This window comes from Bos javanicus, chromosome 6 (assembly GCF_032452875.1).
Source record: "Bos javanicus breed banteng chromosome 6, ARS-OSU_banteng_1.0, whole genome shotgun sequence".
In the NCBI taxonomy this organism is placed as follows: domain Eukaryota; kingdom Metazoa; phylum Chordata; class Mammalia; order Artiodactyla; family Bovidae; genus Bos; species Bos javanicus.
In genome coordinates, this window is record NC_083873.1 from 113,069,598 (window position 1) to 113,094,662 (window position 25,065).

At 48.6% G+C, this 25,065-nt stretch overlaps 1 protein-coding gene across 1 annotated transcript; it reads right to left on the minus strand.

Annotated features, from left to right (window-relative positions):
* Nucleotides 1–3,682: 3,682 nt before the first annotated feature.
* On the minus strand, nt 3,683–23,595 carry QDPR (quinoid dihydropteridine reductase). The gene is made up of 7 exons (XM_061420906.1): nt 23,434–23,595; nt 20,387–20,479; nt 16,607–16,703; nt 13,594–13,734; nt 8,202–8,310; nt 7,148–7,231; nt 3,683–4,339 (listed from the first exon to the last, which is right to left on the minus strand). The coding sequence occupies exons 1-7, from the start codon at nt 23,530–23,532 to the stop codon at nt 4,234–4,236; spliced, it is 729 nt and encodes a 242-aa protein (XP_061276890.1). The 5' UTR covers nt 23,533–23,595; the 3' UTR covers nt 3,683–4,233.
* Between the last annotated feature and the right edge of the window lie 1,470 nt (nt 23,596–25,065).

Consider the following 25,065-nt stretch of genomic DNA (forward strand, 5'->3'; position numbering starts at 1 on the left):
ACTACTTCCCCCTGAATGTGGTGCTTGCGTGCTAAGTCGCTTCAGTCATGTCCAGCTCTTAGTGACCCCATGGACTGTAGCCCACCAGGCTCCTCTGTCCGTTGGATTTTCCAGCCAAGAATACTGGAGGGGGTTGCCATTCCCTTCTCCAGAACACTGAGGATGGGGAGAAACAAGATGGCAAACAATGCTTTCAGGGCTCAGGGGCATGCATGCATGCATGCACTCTCCCCTCCTCTACCTTCTTAACCACCAGGGGCAGGCAGCAGGAGACAAAAAGGCCAGGGTGATGCAAGTCAGCTCCTTGAGGGCCAGGGAGGGAGACACATATTGCCCAAAAGCCACACGGGGCCTGGCCCCTGGTCCACACGGTGGCTGCTCACTCTTCACGCCCAGCCTCTCCCATCAGGTCAGTCCTTTGTCCTCCTCATGCTGGGGTGAGGGCCTGAAGAGAGGGAAAGACAGGTTCCTGTGAAAACCGCCCCTGGGTGTGGACCCCCTAAAGGATATGTGAGGAAGAGCGGCCAGGATGCCCCAGGCTGACCTCTGAGCTGGTGAGAGCCCATCGGGGACAAAGCAGAAGGCTTCCTCTGGAGCATGGCCAGAAATGGGCACATGGGTCCAGGGACCCTCAGATGCGCTCTGGTGAAGGCACTGGGAAAGGCTGCCCTCAAGAACGCTGCAAACCACACATCTCAGGTTAGCTCTCCAGAAAAGACTTCAGCCATAAAGTAAAGCTGACAGCAAAGCAGAGCCAAATGCCTGGTAGACTTTGCCAGATTCTGTTCAGGAAATAGAACTCCCATATAAGCCAGCAATCCCACTGCTGGGCATACACACAGAGGAAACCAGAATTGAAAGAAACACATGTACCCCAATGTTCATCGCAGCACTGTTTATAATAGCCAGGACCTGGAAGCAACCTAGATGTCCAATGGCAGACGAGTGGATAAGAAAGCTGTGGTACATATACACAATGGAGTATTACTCAGCCATTAAAAAGAATACATTTGAATCAGTTGTGATGAGGTGGATGAAACTAGAGCCTATTATACAGAGCAAAGTAAGTCAGAAAGAAAAACACCAATACAGTAATTAACACATATATATGGAATTTAGAAAGATGGTAACAGTGACCCTATACGCGAGACAGCAAAAGAGACACAGATGTAAAGAACAGACTTTTGGACTCTGTGGGAGAAGGGGAGAGTGGGATGATTTGAGAGAATAGCATTGAAACATGTATATTATCATATGTGAAACAGATTGCCAGTCTGGGTTCGATGCATGAGACAGGGTACTCAGGGCTGGTGCACTGGGATGACCCTGAGGGATGGGATGGGGGGTGGGGAGGAGGGAGGGGGGTTCAGGATTGGGAACACATGTACACCCATGGCTGATTCATGTCAATGTATGGCAAAAACCACCACAATATTATAAAGTAATTAGCCTCCAATTAAAATAAATAAATTAATTTAAATAAAAAAAGAATAACATTTAGGAGACTCCAACAAAATACCTAAACTGAGTTAGGGACTTCCCTGGCAGTCCAGTGGTTAAAACCCCACCCGCCAATGCAGGGGACGTGGGTTCACTCCCCGGTCGGGGAACTAAGATCCCACAGGGCAGCTAAGCCCGAGCACCACACCTGCTGAGCCCGAGAGCACTAGAGTCTGTGTTCTGCAACGAGAGAGCCGCGTGCCACAGTGACAGATCCCGCAGGCCGCAGCGGACACCCGACGCGGCTAAACGTAAAACTAAACATTTAAAAAAGGAAACCGAGACAGAGGCGTCTACACACTCATCCCCTCTCTTCCCTGCTCTCCGATGTGGAAGTGTTAGTCACCCAGTCGTCTGATTCTCTGTGACCCAAAGGACTGTAGCCCTCCAGGCTCCTCTGTCCATGGGATTCTCCAGGCAAGAATCCTGGAGGGGGTTGCCATTCCCTTCTCCAGCAGATCTGCCCGACCCAGCGACTGAGCCAAAGTCTCCTGCACTGCAGATTCTTTACTGTCTGAGCCACCAGGGAAGCCCTCTCTGAAGCTTGCTCGAATCTTTGACCCCCACCACTCCACTGAAAGTGCTTGCCAGCGTCATCCGTGATCTCCCTGCCGCTAAGTCCAATGGTCTGTTTCTAGCGGTCGCCTTCCTTAACTTCTCAGCAGCATCTGGCCTGTGCATTCTTTCCACCTCAATATGCTTTCTTCACTTTACTCCTAAGACAGCACATTCCGCCGATCGGTTGTTCCCTCCAGTGTCCTTTGCTGAGTTTCCCTCTTCTTCCCAATTTTAAGAGAGCTCAGTCCCTGGTCATCTTCTCTTGTCTGCACACATTTTATGTTTTCTAGTGTCTTAGTTCAGGCAGCTGTAACAAACTGCCTTGGATGGGGTGGCTTATAAATGACAGAAATATATGCTCTGGAGGTTCTGGGAGCTGGAAGCCTGAGACCGGGTGGCCAGCATGTCTGGGTCCTGGTGTGGACCTGCTTCTCAGCTGCAATGGCCGGCTTCTCGTTGTGCCCACCCATGGTGGAGATCAGAGCAGAGGGAAGCGAGGTGTCCAGGACTCTCATAAGGACACTAATCCCGTTCATGAGGGCTTCACCCTATGACCTCATCTCATCCTAATTATGGGGCTTGTTGGTCTAAGGGTATGGTTCTTGCAAGAATTGGGCTCATAAAATCGTCTCCCAAGGATATGAACTTGACTGTGTGACTAAGCACACATGGTGGATGAACCCTGAAAACATGCTAAGTAAAATCCACGCGTGTGCGCAGTCATGTCTGACTATGATCCCATGGACTGTAGAGCCTGCCGGGCTCCTCTGCCCATGGGATTTCCCAGGCAAGAATACTGGAGTGGGTTGCCATTTTCTCCTCCAGGGGATCTTCCAACACAGGGATCCAACCCATGTCTCCCACGTTTCCTGCAGTGGCGAGCGGATTCTTCATCCACTGAGCCACCCGGGAAGTAGAAGTAGTCAGACACAGAAGTCTACATCGTGCACGACTGCATTTACATTCTGAAACATTGGGAACAGGTCAATTCACGCAGACAGAGAGCAGACTGTTGGCTGCCAGGGGCTGGGGCGGGAGGAAGAGAATGACTGCTTGGAGGCTAAGGAGCTGGATTTGGGGATGATGAACACGTTTGGGAACCAGACAGAGGTGGTCACCAGACCACCGTGAACATAGTAAATGCCACCAAATGTTTCACTGTAAAATGGCCAATTTTATGTTATATGAATTTTATTTCAATGAAAAAAAAAGGCTTTAAAAGAATTAAGGAGAGGACAAACATGGTAAAGGCCTCTGTGAACTGCAACCATCTGGTGACTGGGGTTCGGGCTCACTCTGATACCTACTGACTGTGAGGATGACAAGGCACTGCTGTGGGCCTCAGTTTCGCCACCTGTCAAAGGGGTCGCACTGCACCACCAGTTCTCAGAGCAGCCTGTGTGAAGTCACAAGGAGCCCTGCTTCTAAACGCACGGGCCACCCTGCAGATTCCAGTACGCCTGTGAGGCAATCGTGCCTCTTGCCGCTGTGCTGAAAACACTTATTTCAGGGTTTGAATCCAACCCCCTTTCTAGAACATCAGGCTAAAGAGCACTGGCAGCCCACGATTCTAGTGCAGTCACCCATGATCGTTCATAAGATGCGTTTCAATTAGAGAAGACAATACCATAAACGAAGTGCATTTATTAGGAGGGTAAACACCACACCATCACAAGTGGGCACTCGGCAACTTCACAGGAAAAAGACACCTTGACAGAGCCCACAGGATTTTGCTTATACCACAGCAGGAGCTTTAAGGCAGATGAATTCGAGGCTACGAAAACTACATCTGTGATACAGGCACAACATTCAGAAATAAGTCAGGCTCCAAATGTCCCCATTCCCAACAAATCTCTGAACGAGTCGGTCAACAGCCACGGTCAGGGACTCAGACGCAGAGTCTCAAAAGCAATTCAATACGACACCAACGCAGAGGGGGTCGTCCTGAGACCTCCCAAATCTCGTGGATAACACTGACCCACGCTGCTGTCTGTGAGCCTCACATGCTTTTATTTCACACAAACTTGGATACCATCCTAGGAGAACAAATGCACATTAGGCGAGAGGAAAACAGGACTTAGAATCACATCCCACAAACAGGATTACAGAAAACAAGGGCCACACTCGGCTGTGCGGATGGACTGATGACTTTTCTGACAGACGGTGAAACGAAGCTTATAGAGATGCTGCGGTAAGCTCTGTCTTCCCCTCCGTGGTCACCACCTGGATTAGGCTTCCTGAGCTTGGTCGATTCTTCTCTGTGATCCAGTCATGGAAGGTTCTAGAAGAAAAAGAAGAAAAGCTTTACATTCTAAAAGCAAAAATCTGGACACAGGCTTATCTTCACATTAGGGCCAAGCAGCAGCTTTAAAAAAGCCTCCAAGGCCTCATGGACACACACCCACGTCCCCAGTGACTCTAGGACTTCACTGACTGCAGTTCCCGAGTGGTTAGGATTTGCCAAGGTTTTCACTTGGCTATTTTCCTGCGTTGTTGGAATACAGTGATTTTATGTGATTAAAGAAAGATTTTCATGAGTTCATCCTAAGAGACATGGGCACCAGTCTGGCATTCTATGATGACCAGGAGGGATGGGAAAGGGGGAGGAGAGGGAGAGAGGGGATGATTCGCATTGTTGTTACGGCAGAAACCAACACAACATTGTAAAATTCTTTTTAATATATATTTAAATTAAAAAAACAGAATAAATGGCAAAAGAATTAGAAAAAAAGAGAGAGAGACATGGGGAGAATACTTTATACTTTGTTATATTACCTCCCAGAAAGTTAAAAAGAGAAAAAATTATTATTATTTTCTTAACAAACATTTATGGAGCATCCATGGCTGTGCCATGCAATGGAAAAAGATATTTAAAAAAACACAGTACTGCAATAAAACACATCCGGTGCCAGGATGGGGCATTTAATCACCAGCTCTGTGTGGGGAGGGGTGTGGGTTGCCTGGGGGAGTTGTGTTCGGTGTGTGTGTGTTTGTGTCAGTCACTCAGTCGTGTCCGACTCTTTGTGACCCCAATGGACGGCAGCCTGCCAGGCTCCTCTGTCCGTGGAATTCTCTAGGCAAGAATACTGGAGTGGGTTGCCATTCCCTTCAACAGAGGATCTTCCCGAGCCAGGGAGGGAACCCAGATCTCCCGCATTGCAGGCAGATTCTTTACTGTCTGAACCACCAGGGAAGCCCTTTCACAATGTATGTGAATATAAAAACTCAAACTCTATACCTTCAATCTATATCATTGTCAGTTATATCTCAATAAAATCTAGCAGTTGCCAAAAAAAAAAAAAACGAGGAAAGAAAAAGGGTACAAGGAATTATTAAGGTTTAATGATGCTGAAGCTGAAAGTCCAGTACTTTGGCCACCTCATGCGAAGAGTTGACTCATTGGAAAAGACTCGGATGCTGGGAGGGATTGGGGGCAGGAGGAGAAGGGGACAGCAGAGGATGAGATGGCTGGATGGCATCACTGACTCGATGGACATGAGTCTGAGTGAACTCCGGGAGTTGGTGATGGACAGGGAGGCCTGGCGTGCTGCGATTCATGGGATCACAAAGAGTAGGACACGACTGAGCTACTGAACTGAACTGAACTGAACAAGAGACTGATAATTTTTATTTTTTAATTTGGCCACACCATACCGCATGCGGGATCTTAGTACCCCTATCAGGAACTGAACCTGTGTCCCCTGCATTGGGAACACATAGTCTTAACCACTAGACTGCCAGGGAAGTCCCCTGGTCATTTTTAAAGCATTAACTCCTGCTGTTGAGAATATTGTCCGCTCTGACATCCCCCATCCACAGGTGGGACTGTGGCCCCTCCTTCGCTAGAAAGTCCTCAGGAGCTCCTGAGGTCTTTAGTGCCTATGAGAAACCTGCTGGACCAGAGCAGACCTTCAGCCGTCCAGTCATTCGAGCTGCCACAGACCAGGGGCTGAGTAGGTACAGGGAGGCTGCTGTTGCTGTTGCTCAGTCACTAAGTCGTGTGCGACTCTTTGTGACCCCACGGACTGTAGCCTGCTAGGCTCCTCTATCCATGGGGTTTTTCCAGGCAAGAATACTGGAATGGGTTGCTATGTCCTCCTCCAGAGGTTCTTCCTGACCCAGGGATTGAACTCCCATCTCCTGAGTCTCCTACATTGGCAGGCAGATTCTTTACCACCGAGCCACTTAAGAGGCCCCTGCTACAAGCATTTAATAAGACCAGGGTTATGAAGTCAAATGGCTTGGCACATAGGTGCTATGTAAGCGCTTGTTCCAAACATAAAAGTTGCAACTATCTCCCAATTCCATCTAAATAAAAGGCAACCTCAGACCAGAAGTACATCGCAAGCCTACAAACATCCCATATGAACACAGCCATCCAGGCAGCTCACCACTCACTCTGCTGGACAAGGTGGTCCCTGCTCCCTCATCATCGTCCCCAGGCGCAGCACAGCCCCCAGCCCCAGTGGGTGCTCAGCGAACATGTGCTCAACACCCCCTTAAATAGAGGGGTCTGGGGGAACTGAGATCCAGGTGAACACAAGCAAGCAGAAAGCGCATCCTCTCCTGACCTTCCAAAGCCACTCATATTCACAAAGGGCCTTGGGGGCCGAATATGATCTGGGGGACAAAGGACGCTTTTCTGAGGTTTGGCACTAATTCAGACACGTGGGCCCAGAGGTCTCACCCAGGTCAGCGGCTCACTCCATGCAGCTGTGCTTGTTAACAGAGAGAGCCAGTGTTCCAGGCGATGGGCTCACACAGCATTTCTGTGGGTCAGACATGGGCTGGGAGCCTGTCCCACTCTACGACGGCTTACCCTCCCAAAGGTCATCACGGACCCCCATTGTACAGACTGAGAGGCTGAGGCCTAGAGGAATTGAACCACTCCTGGTGGAGGCGGAGGCACCATTAACCCCTCCAGCCTGCGAGGTTCACACAGAGTTGCGAGATGCCCTTGGAGGTCAGGACCTCATGGAGCAGCGAGTTGATTGATAAGCCAGGAGAACACGGGCCTGTCCTTTCACCCGCAAGAGGGAGGCACGAGGGCTGTGAGCTGCTGAGTCAGTGACGTGACTGCGATACTCACTCGACCAGGAACTCCAAGGGCGTCCAGGAGCTGAAGTCGGCTTCGGGCATTGACTTCCTGTTCACCGGGGTGTCCAGGGTGACCCTGCAGAGCAGAGACAAGCCTGTCACGTGTGTGTCCCCACTCCCGGGAGACGATGGCACCAAGGGTGACCACGCCGACGTGGACAGACCACTCGAAGCTCACCAGGGAGGCTGGGAAGCTGCCCCCGGTCAGAGACCACAGCCCAGCCCAGCCCTGAGCCAGCAAGGCACTTTGGGTAAGAGCCACGTTTTGCCTTTTTCTAAAACAGTCTTTACTGCAGTAAACTCTTTTTCTGCCTGTGTCTCCATTCCCTCCCTAAAATGCAGCAGACTCATTTCTCAGGATTTTTTTAAGTGTAATAATAATATTTCTTTAAATATGGGGGGAAGACAGCCTCATCCTTCATTGTGTACTGTTTTCCAGGGAATCTTATGACTTTCAATAACAGAATACAGAATTCTGAAATAAATGACTTTCCCAGAACTTTCAGGCCTGGGAAATCACTCAGAATCATAGCCCTGGGACCAGGTCACAGAATCTCAGAATGAAAGGTGAGAGGACCGTCCAGTGCCCCAGCCCACCGACATCATCTTTCAGGACTAAAGCCAAGAGACAAGGTCTTTGGTCTGGAAATCCTTCCAGAAACATCTCCCAGAGTTCCCCAAATTCTCCCCAAATTCTCTTCCCACACCCACAGACCAAACAGGAGTCTTTCTTCCATGCTGACCTTAACATGACTTGAAAGACAGAGCTACAGATATTAAAATTAAATGTGTCCACTATTTCTTAATCAAGAGGGACAGAAGGACAGAAAATGAGGAAGACGCAGGCCAGGAAGACCCATCCCATCAGCTAAGAAACCATCCGGGAAAGCCCAGATAATCCAAAAGCCAAACAAGTGTCGTCAGGGCCTTTGACGACTCTCAGGGGCTGAGGTGACAGCACGCGCTCATCCCTGGTGTGGAGTGACTCCAGGACCCACGTTAACCCTGGGTGGGAGTCAGATGTGGAGGGACCCCCAGCCACTTACGGGAGCAGGGCGACGGCTGCAGCCCCGGGTGGCAGGCCACTGCTCTTCCCGGCCAGGCTCTGGCAGAGCTGGTGAACCGCGGCCTTGGCCATGCCGTAGCCGATCATCCCTGGGAAACGGGGAGAAAACATTTCAGGGACCGCTGGCCACCACTGGCACATCCAAAGGGCAGCATGCCAGGGTCCCAAGGAGGCTGGGAAGAGAGAACTAGGGACATCTTTGGAAATTGGGAAGGACATAACCTACTATTCACCTGGCATTTAATGGTTATCAGAGAAGCCATGAGGCTAATCCTAGTTCTACTGCTAAGGAAACGGAGGCTTGGACAGGCCCAGGCTCACACACAGACTCGTACCGAGGCCAGCGGAGAGATGAAAAGCCAGGCAAGGGTTCTGAACCCTTGAATCCATAACAGCTTGTGAGCAGCCAGCATTCACCGCTGGGTGCCCTGTGGGTTGGCACAGCAGTTTGAAGTACAGGCTTTAGGGTCAGGCTGCGCAGGTCCAAAGCCCAGCCCTTCCCATTCACCACTGCAGAAATCCTGGGCAGCTTCTCAAGACCTTGCTAACCCTCAGTTTTCCCATCTGCAAAAATGGGGATAAAGTACTCAATTCTAGGCCCAGGACAGGGGAGCACCTCCATACATGTTGCCCATCATATTAACACAAGTGCTGTGCCCTGGGGTCCGGCTCCCATTATAGGACACCATTTGAATCACATGAGACTGCTTACATGTGGAATCTAAAACAGTACGGGGTTGGCCAAAAAGGGCCCTCGGGTTTTTCTGTAAAACGTTATGGAAAAACCCGAACGAACTCTTTGGCCAACCCAATACAAATAAACGTACTGACAACACAGAAATAGACACAGATGCAGAAAACAAACTTATGGTTATCAAGGGCGGGAGGTGGGGGTGGGGTACATTGGGAGACCGAGACTGACACGTACACGCCGCTCTATGTAAAACAGAAGGACAGGAGGAGCCACTGTACAGCACAGAGCACCGGACTCATGACTGTAATGGCCTACATGGGGACAGAATCGAAAAAGGAGTGGCTATATGTGTATATGTGTGTGTGTGTGTATATATATATAACTGATTCACTGTGCTGCACAGCAGAAACTAACACATTGAAAATCAACTAGACTCCAAAAAAAGTAATTAAAAAATAAACCACACTATTTGAGCAATCGCAACATATGCGTATACTTGCTTCCCATGGGCCTTCCTTTCCCCCACCAGTCAGTGAACGCTTGCTGACAGAAGCGAGGCATGTCTTTCTTTTTTTTAACTGAAGTATAGTTGATCCATAATGTGTTAATTTCTGCTGTGCAGCAAAGTGATTCAGTTACACACACACACAGACATATACATACACACACATACACACACACACACACACATACACACACACACATACACACACATATACACACAAACATACACACACACATATACACACACACACATACACACACACATACACACAAACATACACACACATATACACACACACACATACACACACACATACACACACACATACACACACATACACACACATACACACACATATACACACAAACATACACACATACACACACATATATACACACACATACACACACACACATAAACACACACATATACACACAAACATACACACACATACACACACATATACACACACATACACACACATACACACAAATATACACATACACACACATACACACACATACACACACACACACATATACACACAAACATACACACATATACACACACACACATATACACACACACATACATGGTGGTGGTTTACTCACTAAGTCATGGCCAACTCCAGTGACCCCATGGGCTGTAGCCCACCAGGCTCCTCTGTCCATGGGATTTCCCAGGCAAGAACAGTAGAGTGGGTTGCCATTCTCTTATCCATGGATCTTCCCAACCCAAGCCTTGTACCCGTGGTGCCTGCACTGCAGGTAGATTCTTTACCAACTGAGCCACCAGGGAAGCCCCATATATATATATATATATACACACACACACACATATGCATTCTTTTTTAATATCCTCTTCCATTAGGGTTTATTACAGGATACTGACTAGTTCCCTGTGTGATACAGAAGGATCCTGTTGCTTACTCAGTCTATACGTAACAGCTTATCAGGACAGGGCTCCATCTGTCCCACAGACACGCGAGGTCTCTCTCGTCTCAGAAGCACCCCACAGCACCCAGCTGTAGATGCACTAAACGCAGCCATCACAGCAACAAAGAACATTGTTGGCTCATTGCTGCCAACATCCCTCCGCCTTCAGCAAACCACTACTTCCAAAGGTCGGCCGCTCCCTAAAAACCCAGCAGGTCGGCTGTTTAAAGTACAACAGCTCAAGAGGCATCAGAGTCTGGTGGGAGGTGGGACTCACAGCCCAGAGGAGCAGCCAATCACTGGACCGCTTCCACAGTGACTCAAATTGCAAAAGAGGGTCAAGGTCTCAAAATTTTATTTAGAAGCACAAGAAGATTATTTCACCATGCCTGGTTTTCTTGGCTTAATTAGGGGCAGAAGGCCGACCATGGCATGAAGATCTAACAAACTCTGTAGCAATTAAAATAAACCAGTGGAAGGGTTGGGATGAGTTGGGAGGCTGGGATTGACATTGCATATACACCGCTGCTGCTGCTGCTGCTGCTGCTAAGTCGCTTCAGTCGTGTCCGACTCTGTGCGATCCCATAGACGGCAGCCCACCAGGCTCCGCCGTCCATGGGATTCTCCAGGCAAGAACACTGGAGTGTGTTGCCATTTCCTTCTCCAACGCATGAAAGTGAAAAGTGAAAGTGAAGTCCGTCAGTCGTGTCCGACTGTGTGACCCCACGGACTGCAGCCTGCCAGGCTTCTCCGCCCATGGGATTTTCCAGGCAAGAGTACTGGAGTGGGGTGCCACTGCCTTCTCTGTGTATACACTACTATGTATAAAATAGACAACTAATAGAGAACCCACCATATAGCTCAGGGCTCCATGGTGACCTAAATGGGAAGAAGATCCAAAAGAGGGGGATGTATGTGTACCTATAGCTGATTCACTTTGCTGTGCAGTGGAAACCAACACGACATTTTAAAGCAACTATACTCCAATAAAAACTATAACAAATAAATGAGTGAAAAATCACCATTCCAACAGCTTTAAACAAACCAGCGCATGAATTTCATCTGACCAGCCCCTGTCCCCAGCACTCTCTCTTCTCCCAGGACTCTCTCTTCATCCCATTCAAACAGCATGAAAGCAAGGAATCGGATGAGGGGGGCAACAAGCAAGAAGCAACGAGTAGCCCTAAAGGTTTAATTCCACAGAATTTTGTACAATGCTGGTGAGGATCATGTGCAAAATATGGGGAAAGAACGCACTTCATCAAGAAGATAAATAAGGATAAAGTGATCAGTGTAGTCCCTAAAGACTGGTTTCTAAACACAGCACAGATCCTTAAATGGTACAGGAGAGAGATCACCAACTCTTGGATACCGTTTACCCTCCAGTGGACTGTCCCCAAATAAACAACCTTGGAAAGAGGAGCTGGGGGCAGGGGGTGGTTCTCAGCGTGTTTCCACATGAAAACCTTTTCATTTTTGAATACCTCTTCTTGGGTTTTCAAGGACTATTAAGCCTGTTCATCGCCTGCTTTCATAGACTTCCCCAGATTTTTCTGGAGTCTGAATAGAAGTGAAAAGATTTCATGACTCAAATAAGTTTAACAACATCTAACTAAAGAGCTAAAAGAGGAACAAACTTATCAACATCTGAAGAAGTAACTGAGCAAAAAGAAAGCTGGAGTAAATAATAACAGTTCACATTTACCGCTGACTCTCTGCAATACCTGTCTTAAACCATTTACATCCATTAAGATGTGTGCAAGTCCCAACCACCATATAAAGGAGGTATTACTGTTTCTTCTCATTATACTAATGACAAAACTGAGGCTCAGAGAGGTTAAGTAATTAGCCAAATATCACACAGCGACCAAACGGCAAAACCACAATACGAAACCAACCTGTATAGTTCCAGATCCTATAGTCTTAACCAGTATCAGAAACTATAAGCAAAGAATGATACTAATAAACCAAAAGCAAGGCTAGAAAGCTGTTTCATCCTTCAGAAAAATTAGTGTTTCAGTCCTAGGGTTTTCTCTTTTCAATGTCAAGCTATTACTCATTTCTGTATTTACTCTCTCGAGTCTCTGATTTTAACAAAAATCAGATCTCAGCCAGACTACCAATGAACATTTACACAGTGTGAATTATTGCAAGAGCCATGGATTTATAAGATCACTTTCTCTGTGAAACCTAATAAAATGAGTGGCAAAAAAATGATTAATTTGTAAAAGCCTCACAGTTCAGTTCACTACACAAAAACTCAAAAAGATGCTCAAGGTTTCACCACTTACTAAAGAGGTCCAAAAACACTCCCCTCTTTTTTTATAAGAGTTTAATTTAGGTAGTGGAGACAGTTCCTGGCTCCCTGAACTATGTTCCCCACTCCCTGCTTAAACCCCTTTATCCCAATCCAAAGGGAGAGTGAACTGTCCCCAACCCCTCACTAAATTCAGATGGTGAAGTCTTAACCATCCCCTGCCCGCACTTCAGTACAAGTGTTAGTCACTCAGTATTCGGAGAAGGCAATGGCACCCCACTCCAGAACTCCTGCCGGAGAAATCCCATGGACGGAGGAGCCTGGTAGGCTGCAGTCCATGGGGTCGCTCAGAGTTGGACAGGACTGAGCGACTTCACTTTCACTTTTCACTTTCATGCGTTGGAGAAGGAAATGGCAACCCACTCCATGTTCTTGCCTGGAGGATCCCAGGGACGGGGAGCCTGGTGAGCTGCCATCTATGGGGTCACACAGAGTCGGACACGACTAAAGTGACTTCGCAACTCAGTATTATCTGAATTCTCCAGGCAAGAACTGGAGTGGGTTGCCGTTCCCTTCGCCAGGGAATCTTCCCGATCCAGAGACTGAACCTGGGTCTCCTGCATTGCAGGTGGATTCTTTACCATCTGAGCTACCAGGGAAAAGCCCATATTAATGAGGTGAGAGTCACTGCAACACCACCCATTCCCTGGGTGGGTCCCAGACATACACACACAAGACAAGCCGGTGCCAGAGGACAGTGGTCCTTGGCCAGCACGACTGTGAGGACAATGCCTGTGAAAAGATGAGGGGTGCTGCCCCTAAAAAAATGTGGGCCTAACAGGGAGCAAAAGCCACCCAACTGCAAACAGCCCTGGAGAGTAAAGGGCTCTAATACTCCCCCTCCCACGGAAGCGCTCAGCACCCCAGCGAGTGAGAAAGTGTGAGCGTTCCCATTTCACAGACGGGATAACGGAGGCTCACCGGGCGTCCCATCCAGGGCGGCCCTGGCCCCTGCCAAGGTCAGGAGGCCTCCTTCCTTGAGGTGCTTGGTGGCCAGGTGGCTGGAGATGGTGGATGTCCACACGCTCTGCTTCCACATCAGGTCACAGTTTTTAAAGAGCGCTGAGCAAAGAGACACACGAGGTCAGCATTCACAAGGAAGAAACTGAAGGGTGAGCTTGACCCCCAGCACCCAACACTCCAGGAAACCCCCATGGCCACTATGGGTCTGCAGGGAGATCTAACACACACACACACACACAGCCCAGGGCTTGTGCTCAGAGATGCAGGTTCAAATCCAGGCCACGTGATCACCCAAGCCTCAGCCTCCTCACCTGCAAACTGGTTAGTGTTAGTCACTCAGTCATGTCTGACTCTTTGGACCCCATGAACAGTAGCCCACCAGGCTCCTCTGTCCATGGGATTCTCCAGGCAAAAATACTGGAGTGGGGTGCCATTTCCTTCTCCAGGGGATCTTCCCAACACAGGGATTGAACCCAGGTCTCCTGCGTTGCAGGCAGATTCTTTACCATCTGAGCCACCAGGAAAGCCAAACTGGTAAACATCAACCAATAAATGAGGACTGCTAACAGATAGGTGGGACTGGCTTTAATTCAAACACTGCCCTACTTTATAAATGGCATTAGGGGACTCCCCTGGTGGTCCAGTGGTTAGAACTCCATGCTCTCACGGCCAAGGGTCTGGGTTCGATCACTGGTCGGGGAACTAAGATCCCACAAGCCACGTGGTAAGGCCAAAAAAATAATTTTTAAAATTACAAAAATAAATAAAGGACATCAGATCTTTAAGTAGAACCTATATGTCTAAGTCAAGTTTTATCTGTGATAAAAAGATCTCAGGGACTATGACGACATAAAGAGGGCTTCCATGGAGTGACAGTGTTCTATGGTTGAAAGTTTAATGCCAACTTTGAAGACTCTTTAAAAGAAAGCTGAAATAACAACCATCTCGCATTTGTTTTAACCCTCTGGCCTCGCCAGAGACGTGAGGAGGAACAACTGGTAAGGGAGGTCACATTACCAGCTGAATGACCATCCCCTTCCCCCCTCACAGGATACACAGAACCCAGTGCACCCATGACCCAGAGACAGAGCCCTCCTGATACAGAAGGAGGGTCTGCAGTGGGTGATGACCAAGGCACTGCATTTCCCCGTTAAGAAGAACTAGGGGAGAAAAGGGTGGACCCACAATTATAACTTCCTGTTCCCAAAATACGCAAAAGGCCAACAGGTGTTCTGCCAAGCCGATCACGGACAAACTGACAATTTCACATTTAGGTGTGGTTCGCAGGGAAGGAGAAGGAAATGGCAACCCACGCCAGTATTCTTGCCTGGAGAATCCCACGGACACAGGAGGCTGGCGGGCTACAGTCCACGGGGTCGCCAAGAGTCGGACGTGACTGAGCACACACACGTGCATGCACACACAGAAAATCAATTCCTTTTTAAATCACTCCGGCTGATAAATGTAGAAGCAATGATAGAACTGGAAAACTCCCATTTTCCAAGCCCCAGTGGAGGGACTGATTATCAGTGGATGTTTACAGCCACTAGTTCTGGGGAATTTGGGTTTCTCAAGGTGTTTGGGAACAGGATACTCATACATGATGCCAAAGCACAATTGCAAATAGAAAAATGGACTTTATGATGGAGATCTATTGCCTTAAGCCTGACCCAGCATCAAAGTCGGCATCACTCTGGATGGACGGCGGAGCAGGCCGTGGGATACGGTGAGGACTCACAGGGGTGCAGAGTGAAGCCCACATCACTCAGGAAGCATCCTCACCTCCAGAGTATTTAACCTGAATCTGAGCAACTCTCCAGACCTACCTTCCAGCTCACAGGAAACACCAGGGACAGAGGAACAAGGTAAATGATACCATAAAGAAACGGTCTGACACATTCAGGGTGGGGGCATTCTACATGGAAACTGCTTTGGACCTGCCAAGCCTATCACGGGAAAAAAAAAAAATTCTAGATTGAGAGACACAAATAATAACACAATGCCGTACATAAACCCTGATTAGAATAAATCTAGGGGAAACAGCTATGGAATAGACTGAGGTAAGTGGAACATGGGCTGGTACTATTAATCTTACAGAATTACTGGTAACTGCCTTAGGTATGAGAATGGTATTACACTAACGCGAGAGAATGGCCTAATCCTTGGAGACACATACTGAAATACAGTCAAGTGTCAAAGCACTTTCAAATGATTAACGACAGCAGCAAAAATACACACACAGAGGACACGCGTGCGAGAAAGCACGAGAATGTGAGTATGGCAAACATTAACAAGGACTGAACCTCGACAGGGGCATAAAGGTGTGCACTGAACGCGTCTTTCATCTTTTCTGTATATTTGAAAATGTTCACGAGAAAAAAATAGCAAATAAACTCACAGCTTCAACAAAAGCTCAGTTGTGAACTTCTGAATGATCTCTCCATTCCATTCACTTTCCCAGATCCCAGTAACGAGCCCTGAAAGACTGCGGTGGGGACCATGCTGACTTCGTCCTGTCTCCTTTTTAATCTCAAGGCCCCTCTGCCCTAACTCCTCTGAGCGTCCGCGCGTGCTAAGTCACTTCAGTCGTGTCTGACTCCTTGCCCCCTGTGGACTGCACCCGCCAGGCTCCTCTGTCCATGGGATTCTCCAGGCAGGAGTACTGGAGTGGGTTGCCATTCCCTTCTCCAGGGGATCTTTGTGACCCAGGGATGGAACCCCAGCCTCCTGCAGCTCCTGCACTGCAGGTGGATTCTTTACTGCTGAGCCTCCAGGGAAGCCCCCTGACCCCTTTTATGGGAGGTTTTTTGCTTCCTCTGTAGAACGGGGTGTTGATCCCCACCTTACAGCAACTAGAAAGATTCTGGGCGGCAGACAGGAAAACGTCCGGCCTGGCACATAGGACAGGCCCGACCCGTGCACCTGGACAAAGAGCAGAGCAGGTGAAAGATTAACTCAGAAAAGGACTCACACTTGGACTTGGCATTGCCCCCGGCCCATCCTCCAGCCACACAAAGGATGGCGTCCACCTTCTCTGTGCCCAGGAGCTTCCCCACCTCAGCTGTCACCTGAAACAGAGGACCAGAGAAGACGCACAGGTGGTAGGTAAACCTCGACAGGCTGACGCCTGCCGTTGCTATAGTCACCTCCACTGACCTTTCACTTCTTTGTAAGTCAGCTCACAGTACCTGGCAATTAACACTTTGAAAATCAGGTGCAGGACCAATTTACAATGAACATTTTGGACAGTAAAGCCTGCCTACATTTCAGTGTGATTTTTATAAAGCAACCTAGAGTCTTCTGAATATTCTAAAGGGTGGAGACGTACACATTCCTGGGATAAAACAATAAATAAAGTAGGAAAAGTTTAAAAAAAAAATCACACACAAATTCATGAACCATTCCACATTTTTAAAAAAATCACCTAGGATTTCACTGCCTATAGCTAGATTTCTGGTATATTTCTTTCTAGAATTTCTTTGCCAATCACAGAATCATAATCTGAGATAATCAATTCTACTCTCCCTCCAATACAAACATCCCATTAACTGTAACTCCAAAAAAAAAAACCAAAGCCAAAAAGAAATTTTTTCCTTTAAAAAAAAAAGCAATAAAAAATAATTCATGGCAAAATGTTGGTAAGCAATGAATACATGGGGGTTCATTTTAATTCTCTACTTCTGTTTGATTAAAATGTTTAAGGTGTTAAAAACAAACACATGTCTTTTGTTATAGTTTATTAAAACAAAACCCTGAGTAGACACACAACCCTGGCCATCATGCATGAATCTTTTCCATATTTTCCTGGAATGGCTCAAAGGATCATAGCCTGTCAACAACTTTGTTAAGATCAAGCTTCTAAAGAAGCAGCTTAACACAGGACAGTGGAATTCTCGCAGCAGTAACATTTCAGTCTCTGACGGCTTTCCCTAACAATTTCTGAGCCTCAGATCACTCTTTCAGGGGAACTGCCTGGCGGTCCGATGGTTACGACTCCACGCTTCCACCGCAGGGGCATGAGTTCCATCCCTGGTTTGCGAACTAGGACCCCGCAAGCCACGGGGCATGGCCAGAAATAAATTATTCTTTCCTAGAGACCGATTTGGCAATGAAAACCAATCTTTCCTCTCCTCTACATTCTATACCAAAATCTTTCAATTTAAGTAGATTCCTGACCGTCCCTTGGCAAGTACCTGACATAACCTTGGTCCAGCTTTTGAGGTCTTCCTCCTGTTACCCCGGTTCCCTGGCTGCCTCCCCTTCATTTCTAAGCCACATCCCATTGCCAACAGCAAGATCTCATCTGCCAGCAGCTGCGTTATCTCCCCTGACCTCTGTACCCGCACACAATCTGTGCTCTACGTTTTAGGGAAGCACGGGACCCACAGCAACAATGCTCCTGCTTGATCTGTCTTTTTCTTTTCATTTACCACCTCTGTGTTCTATTTTTATAATAAAATTAAAATGAGGCATTTTAAAATTCCTCACCCTTAAATTCTTCCTTCTGCCTATCCAACAGTCTTATATAGGTTTAGTTTTTTTCTCACTTCTTCATCTTCTGTCACTAGTGAATTTTCAGCCTAAGGGGGCCAATTTAAATATGCCTGCATGGGGGCTCATTCAGTCGTGTCCAACTCATTGTGACCCCATGGACTATAGCCCGCCAGGCTCCTCTGTCCCTGGGATTCTCTAGGCAAGAGCACTGGAGTGGGTTGCCATGCCCTCCTCCAGCGAATCTTCCCACCCAGGGACTGAAGCTGCACCTCAAGTCTCCCGCACCGGCAGATGGGTTCTTTCCCATTAGCGCCACCTGGGAAGCCCTAATTTGCATGTCCTAAGGTTGGACTTCCTCTTCTAGAGCTTTAGATTCAAAACCTGGATGTCATGCTTTTTGTCCAGAAATTCCTGATTGAGCAACTAGGGGACGAGAAGACGCAGGAGGGGTTAAAGATGTTAAAAGCTAAGCTTTTCCCAATCTTCATCCTAAAGATGCACCGTATAGTCAAGTCTTAGATGTGGACAATTTCACATCCGAAATGGGATGCAGACATCAGAGACCTCAACTAGAGGAGCAAGAGAGACACTGGCCGCAGAGGACCATGGCTGCAGGAGCCGCAGCTGTCCACGCCCAGGGGCTCCCTCACATCTGGTTTAAGTTTTCATTGCTTTATTCACACGAAGCTATTCTGCTGAGAAGCAACTTTAACATGCAGTTAAGAGCACAGGCACCACCCCCTACCAGAGCCCAGGTTCAAATCCCGGCTCTGCTACCTACGACCTGTCTGAGCAAATACTTGGGGCTTCCATACCATTTCTAAAAGGGAGATACGATGAGACCCTTGGTTTTGGGGTGTTAAAGAGATTAAGTGGCTTATTGCAAATAAGACACTTCTTACAATGTCTGACACACAACAAAGCCATACTGAGTTTTCCTGCTGCTGCTGCTAAGTCGCTTCAGTCGTGTCTGACTCTGTGCGACCCCACAGACGGTGGCCCACCAGGCTCCCCTGTCCCTGGGATTCTCCAGGCAAGAACACTGGAGTGGGTTGCCATTTCCTTCTCCAATGTGTGAAAGTGAAAATGAAAGTGAAGTTGCTCAGTCGTGTCCAACTCTTAGCAACCCCATGGACTGCAGCCTACCAGACTCCTCCATCCATGGGATTTTCCAGGCAAGAGTACTGGAGTGGGGTGCCATTGCCTTCTCCGAGTTTTCCTATTAAGTCCAATAAAACCAATAACATCATTAAGCACAGAAATCATTAGGAGGTTTCCTTGGACTGTGGGCTGCAGGGTTGGCATGAAGACCACAGATAGCACATCCTTCATGCAGCTGGTGGGAAGGGCTCTTCCAGAAATACAGATCTGCTTAAGAGCATCTCAGATACTTATACCAAGACAACCAACGAACTGTCAACAGTTCCTCCTCAGGGACACAGTCACAGGGAGAAAGAGGGATATTTCACAATTTATATAGCTGTAGAGTTTTGCCTGACTTCTTTACAATACGCCTGGTCGGGAAGATTCCCCTGGAGAAGGGAGTGGCTAGCCACTCCAGTACACTTGCCTGGAGAATCCCATGGACAGAAGAGCCTGGTGGGCTACAACAGTCTACGGGGTCGCAAAGAGTCAGACGTGACTCGGAGACTAACATTGTCACTTTCACTTTATAATTGGAAACGACCTAGTTTGTTAGTATTCTTGCTTTTAGGGGGAGCTCCGCTTTCTGGAACGTATCTTCAATAAATAAGAGAGGGAGATGAAGATGTTCACCACAGTATTCTTAACATTAGTAAGTAAAAGAAGTTAGAGTAAAAAAAGAAAAATTGCAAAAAAAGTTTAAATGTACAAGCACAAACCAAAGAAACTATGACCAATCCATACAAAGAAAAATTACAAGTTGACACAGAGGTGTTATTAAGTGATTTGAGAAAGAATTCAAGCTAAGTTAAATTGAAAAAAGAGAAGCTGACCATAGCTTATAAAATACGAATTTATCTCAACCTGTAAGACTTATAGTATGCAGAGGAAGCACAAGAAAATGGGCCAAAATGTGAACTAACTAGTGAGCTAACTAGACATGGATCATGGGCTACTTGTCTTTTTTTTTTTTTTCCCACTTTTTCCAAATTTCCCTCGATGAGCACAATGGCTCTCATAATTAGAGAGACACCTGAAAGACGGAAGGACACACCGCCCTGGAGCCCTCTCCCCAGGGCTCCCCACCCCACATGCAGTCCTTCCCTGGAATCACCTGGTCGGCCTGCTCCGTGAACGAGTCCGTCATTTTAACCACGACGTTGGCACTGGCCTCTTCGTTCTCCTGCACGTCGATGCTGGCAACCCACTGGAGGAAGGAGAAAACAGGTTTGGTCAAGAGGCAGTCAGGCATGACAGATTCATGCTGGAGTTGGAGACAGGTTAGAGGCTTAAGTGAAAACCCACTAGAGAAAGGACCTAGCAATTGACCTCTAGCATCCCTTGCAAGGCTTTCCGGCTTTGGCCAGCATACCCCTTCCTGATCCCCAGGCCAGTACACTGTACCTCCAAACACCTCTTCCCCTTCCACTCTCACCTCTGAAAGCTAAACCCTGCTGGTCAGAGATGCCCGAGACCAGGGATTTGCAAACCTTTCCTTAAAGAGCCAGAGGCTAAGTCTTGCAGGCTGTGATGGCCATACGGCCTCTGCTGCAACTACTCAACTCTGCTATCACAGCTAGAGAGCAGCCACAGAAAACAGCCCAGCAATCGATGAAAGAGCCTGGCTGTGTGCTGAGAAGACATCAGTCACTGAATTATGAATTCTATATAATGTTCACATGTGGCTACTCTTCTTTGGATTTCTTTTCACTAATTAAAAATGGGGAACTCCTTTTTAGCTCTTGGGCTCTGTGATAACAGGCGCCAGGCAAGATCCAGCCCGTGGAGAACTGGAATTTTCCAACCCCTGTCCCAGGGCACGAAAGGATGACTGTGGGCATGGATATCAGGTCAGAGTTTGAATCCTGGTTCTGCCATACAGCGACTCTCATCCACCCACTCGGCAGAGGTTCCTCCCATGCAAAATGTGGGCTGTCAGCAATCAACAGGGTTAGTGACAGAATTAAATGAAATGCAGGATGCTACGGTGGATGAGTGGCATCACAGACTCAATGGATAAGGGTTTGAGCAAACTCTGGGAGATAGTGGAGGACAGAGGAGCCTGGCATGCCGCAGTCCATGGGGTCCCAGAGTAGGACACGACCGAGCGACTGAACAACATCGGCTGCTGACGCTTGGTGCTGACTCAGAAAGCTCCAGGGCCCTGCAGTCTGAAGGCCCCAGAGATAAACATCTCCCCTACAAGCTTTGAAGAACACAGCATCCATTCAAAACACTCACTGCTCTGTGTCACAGCGAGGAGGGTACTGAGACAAAGAAAGAGCTCCATCCCAGAGCCCCCAGAGCTCCCAGGAAGGAAGGGAGGGAAAGACAGAGCCACAGGTAGGTCAGCTCTCCAGATTGACCACGTGAAAGGACAGCCACCGTTCACCCCCCGCCCCCGCCCCGAGAGGAAGCACAGCCCCTGCACCTGTAACACACAGATACAGGAGCCCTGTATTTTTAATTGGAGGATAACTGCTTTACAATGTTGTGTTAGCTTCTGCTGCACAACAGCCTGAATCAGCTATTTGCTTTGTTTGTTCAGCTGCTCAGTTGTGTCCTACTCTTTGGAACCCCATGCACTATGGCACCCCAGGCTTCCCTGTTCTTCACCAACTCTCGGAGCTTGCTCAAACTCGTGTCCACCTAGTCCTCTGTCGCCCCCTTCTCCTCCTGCCCTCAGTCTTTCCCAGCATCAGAGTCTTTTCTAATGAGTCAACTCTTCACATCAGGTGGCCACAGTATTGGAGCTTCAGCTTCAGCATCAGTCCTTCCAATGAATATTAGGATTGATTTCCTTTAGGATTAACTGGTTTGATCTCTAGGGATCTGTACCATTTTTCTAGATTCTCTATATACATGTTTTAACTCTGTATTAACGTTACTGGAAAGACTAAATGGAACTAAGACTATGGAGGGGCTCTGATGTGCAGGAGCTTAGTGCCTGGCCCTGGGCCGGCAGTCCTTAAATGTTCCATGGTCACCACCCACCCCTCCTGCAGACCTGGGAAGACATCTCAAGACAGGTAAATGGTGGGTATTCAGAACCCTTCGAAGCATATTCCTACACTAATACGAGATGAAAACCCTGGCTGCCTTTCTCCTTGGTCCCAGGCTGCTGCTGCTGCGGGCAAGTAAACCCCCAGGAAAGCTCCCGGAGCTACAGCGGGGGGGTCTCTGAGCAAGAAGCCGCTGCAACTGAAGACACTGTGGGCGGAGTCTCCACCTGGAATTCGCGGGGCGGGCTAGGGGCAGAGGGCAGGGGGCAGGGTCCCTGGCTCGGTGACAAGCGCCCCTCCTACCCATGATGCCAAGTACTCCAAGTAGACTTTGCCAAACAAAAGGCATTTGCAAACTTTCAAAATATCACATACAAGGGAAGCTAATGGAACAGGGATATATATCAATAGGGGGTTTCCCACGTGGCGCTAGTGATTTAAAAAAAAAAAAAAAAAACCATGCCAAAACAAGAGATGCGGGTTTGATCCCTGGGTCAGGAAGATCTCCTGGACAAGGAAATGACAACCCACTCCAGTATTCTTGCCTAGAGAAGAATTCCATGGACAGAAGAGCCTGGCGGGCTACAGTCCACTGGGTCGTAAAAAGTCGGACACGACTGAAGCAACTGAGCAGGTATATATCAATAACATATGTATATCAATAGTAGCTAACATTTAAATAGCTTTTACCAGCGTCAGGTAATTTACAACTTATGCGTAATGACACCGATTATTTAATCCTCATAACACCTCTAAGAAATAAATACAATTAGTACCCCCATTTTACAGATGGGGAAAGTGAGGCTCGCTAACATGAAGCGGTCAGTTCAGGGTCACAGGGCTAGTAACCCCAGTGGCCGTGAACAAGGCAGTGATTTCAGATCCTTCCCTCCCGTGACCTCTCCCTCCGGTTCTGGTCTGTCCTGAATCACGCCCGACACTCCGGACCGCGCAGAGGCCGGAGAGCAGAGCCCCCTGCGCCAGCCTCCCGGCAGAGCAAGGCCCTGCACCTCGGCCCGGGTGCGCACGCAGACGTGTCGACCTGTGCGAGCACCTGCGAGCACTCACGTCTCGGGGGGTTCAGCGGCCCCCAGCTCCCTTCCAGACCGCCCTGCATCGCGGCGCCCGAAGGCCCCTCCGCGCCAGCCCGCCGAATTACCCAGTTGCGGGCCCGGAAGGCCTGCACGCATCGCGAGCCCAGCGCGCCCCGGCCGCCGTACACCAGCACCCGGCGCGCCTCCCCCGCGGCCGCCGCCATCCCTCCGCCGCGTTCGGCTACCGCTGCCGCCGCCGCCCGGATTGCGGACGCGGCGCCCCGCCCCGCCCCGCCCGCCCTCCGGGCCAAGAGGGACCCGCGCGGCGGCCGCGCCCCAGCCCAGCCCGCTGCTGCCGCCTAGCGCGCGCCACCCGCCGGAGCTCGGCCTGCCCCCGCCCCGAGCGCAGGAGGGCACTCTTTATTCAGTAACGCCCTGGCGTGACACCCACTGGGAGACGTGATCTCCAAGTGCTGTTTCATTTTCCTTTGCACAACAAGCCTGAGACAGGTTGTGTGTGTGTGCGTGATGTCATCTCCAAGTGGTGTGTGTGTGTGTGTGAGAGAGAGAGAGAGATATGATCTCCAAGTGCTGTTTCATTTTCCTTTGCACAACAAGCCTGAGACAGGTTGTGTGTGTGTGCGTGAAGAGATCTCCAAGTGGTGGTGTGTGTGTGTGTGTGTGTGTGTGTGAGAGAGAGAGAGAGAGAGAGAGAGAGACATGATCTCCAAGTGCTGTTTCATTTTACTTTGCACAACAAGCCCGTGACAGCTTGGGTGTGTGTGTGTTGTATGTGTGTTGCTCAGTCGTGTCCGACTGTTGGGATCCCATGGATTGTAGCCCACCAGGCTCCTCTGTCCATGGGATTATCCTGGCAAGAATACTGGAGTGGGTTGCCTTTTCCTAGTCTAGGGTAAGAGGAGAAGGGAGTGACGGAGAATGAGATGGTTGGATGACATCACCCACTCAATGGACACGAGTTTGAGCAAACTCAGGGAGATAGTTAAGGACAGGGAAGCCTGGTGTGCTGCAGTTCACGGGGTCACAAAGAATCGGACATGGCTTAGAGACTGAAAAAAGAACAACTCTAGGGGATCTTCCCCACCTGGGGATCAAACCTGTGTCTTGTCTGTCTCCTGCATTAGCAGGTGGATTCTTTACCACTAGCGCCACCTGGGAAGCCCTGTTATATGAATTGTCGACTAAAAAATATTTTCACAACCTGAAATTAGTTATTTTATTTGTTGGTCAAGTTTAGGACTCAGAACCTGGGAGACAGCATCTCAGTAGCTCTGAGAAAACTGCTCCCAGGAAGCAGGAGGGAAAGTCAGGCTACATATAAGTTTGCAACAAAGGGAGCAGGCAATCTGAACATCAAAGATCAGGTATCGAGTTAAGGAACTTGGCTTTCTATGTCTGGGAAGAAGCAAGCCTCTGTACTCACTGAATTCATTCCTTTCATATGCACCTCAGCTATCTGGGGCCAATCCTGTTTCCTTATTCACCTTGCTTCTTGCACTCTCCCAGCTCCTCAGCAATTGGGGCTGGGGGAAGCCTGGGCGGGCAGCCGCTACATCCAGTGGATCATATGGGTCACAATTAGTTTTGGGAGCCCTCATTCACCTTTGGAGGCCAGCAATCGCTGATGGCTGCTTCATTCCTTGTTTATTGATATGGCAGGACATATTTTCATTTCACAGTATGTTGTTCATTACCAGAAAAAAAGAAAATTGCTATGTCAAGGTCATTATGATGAA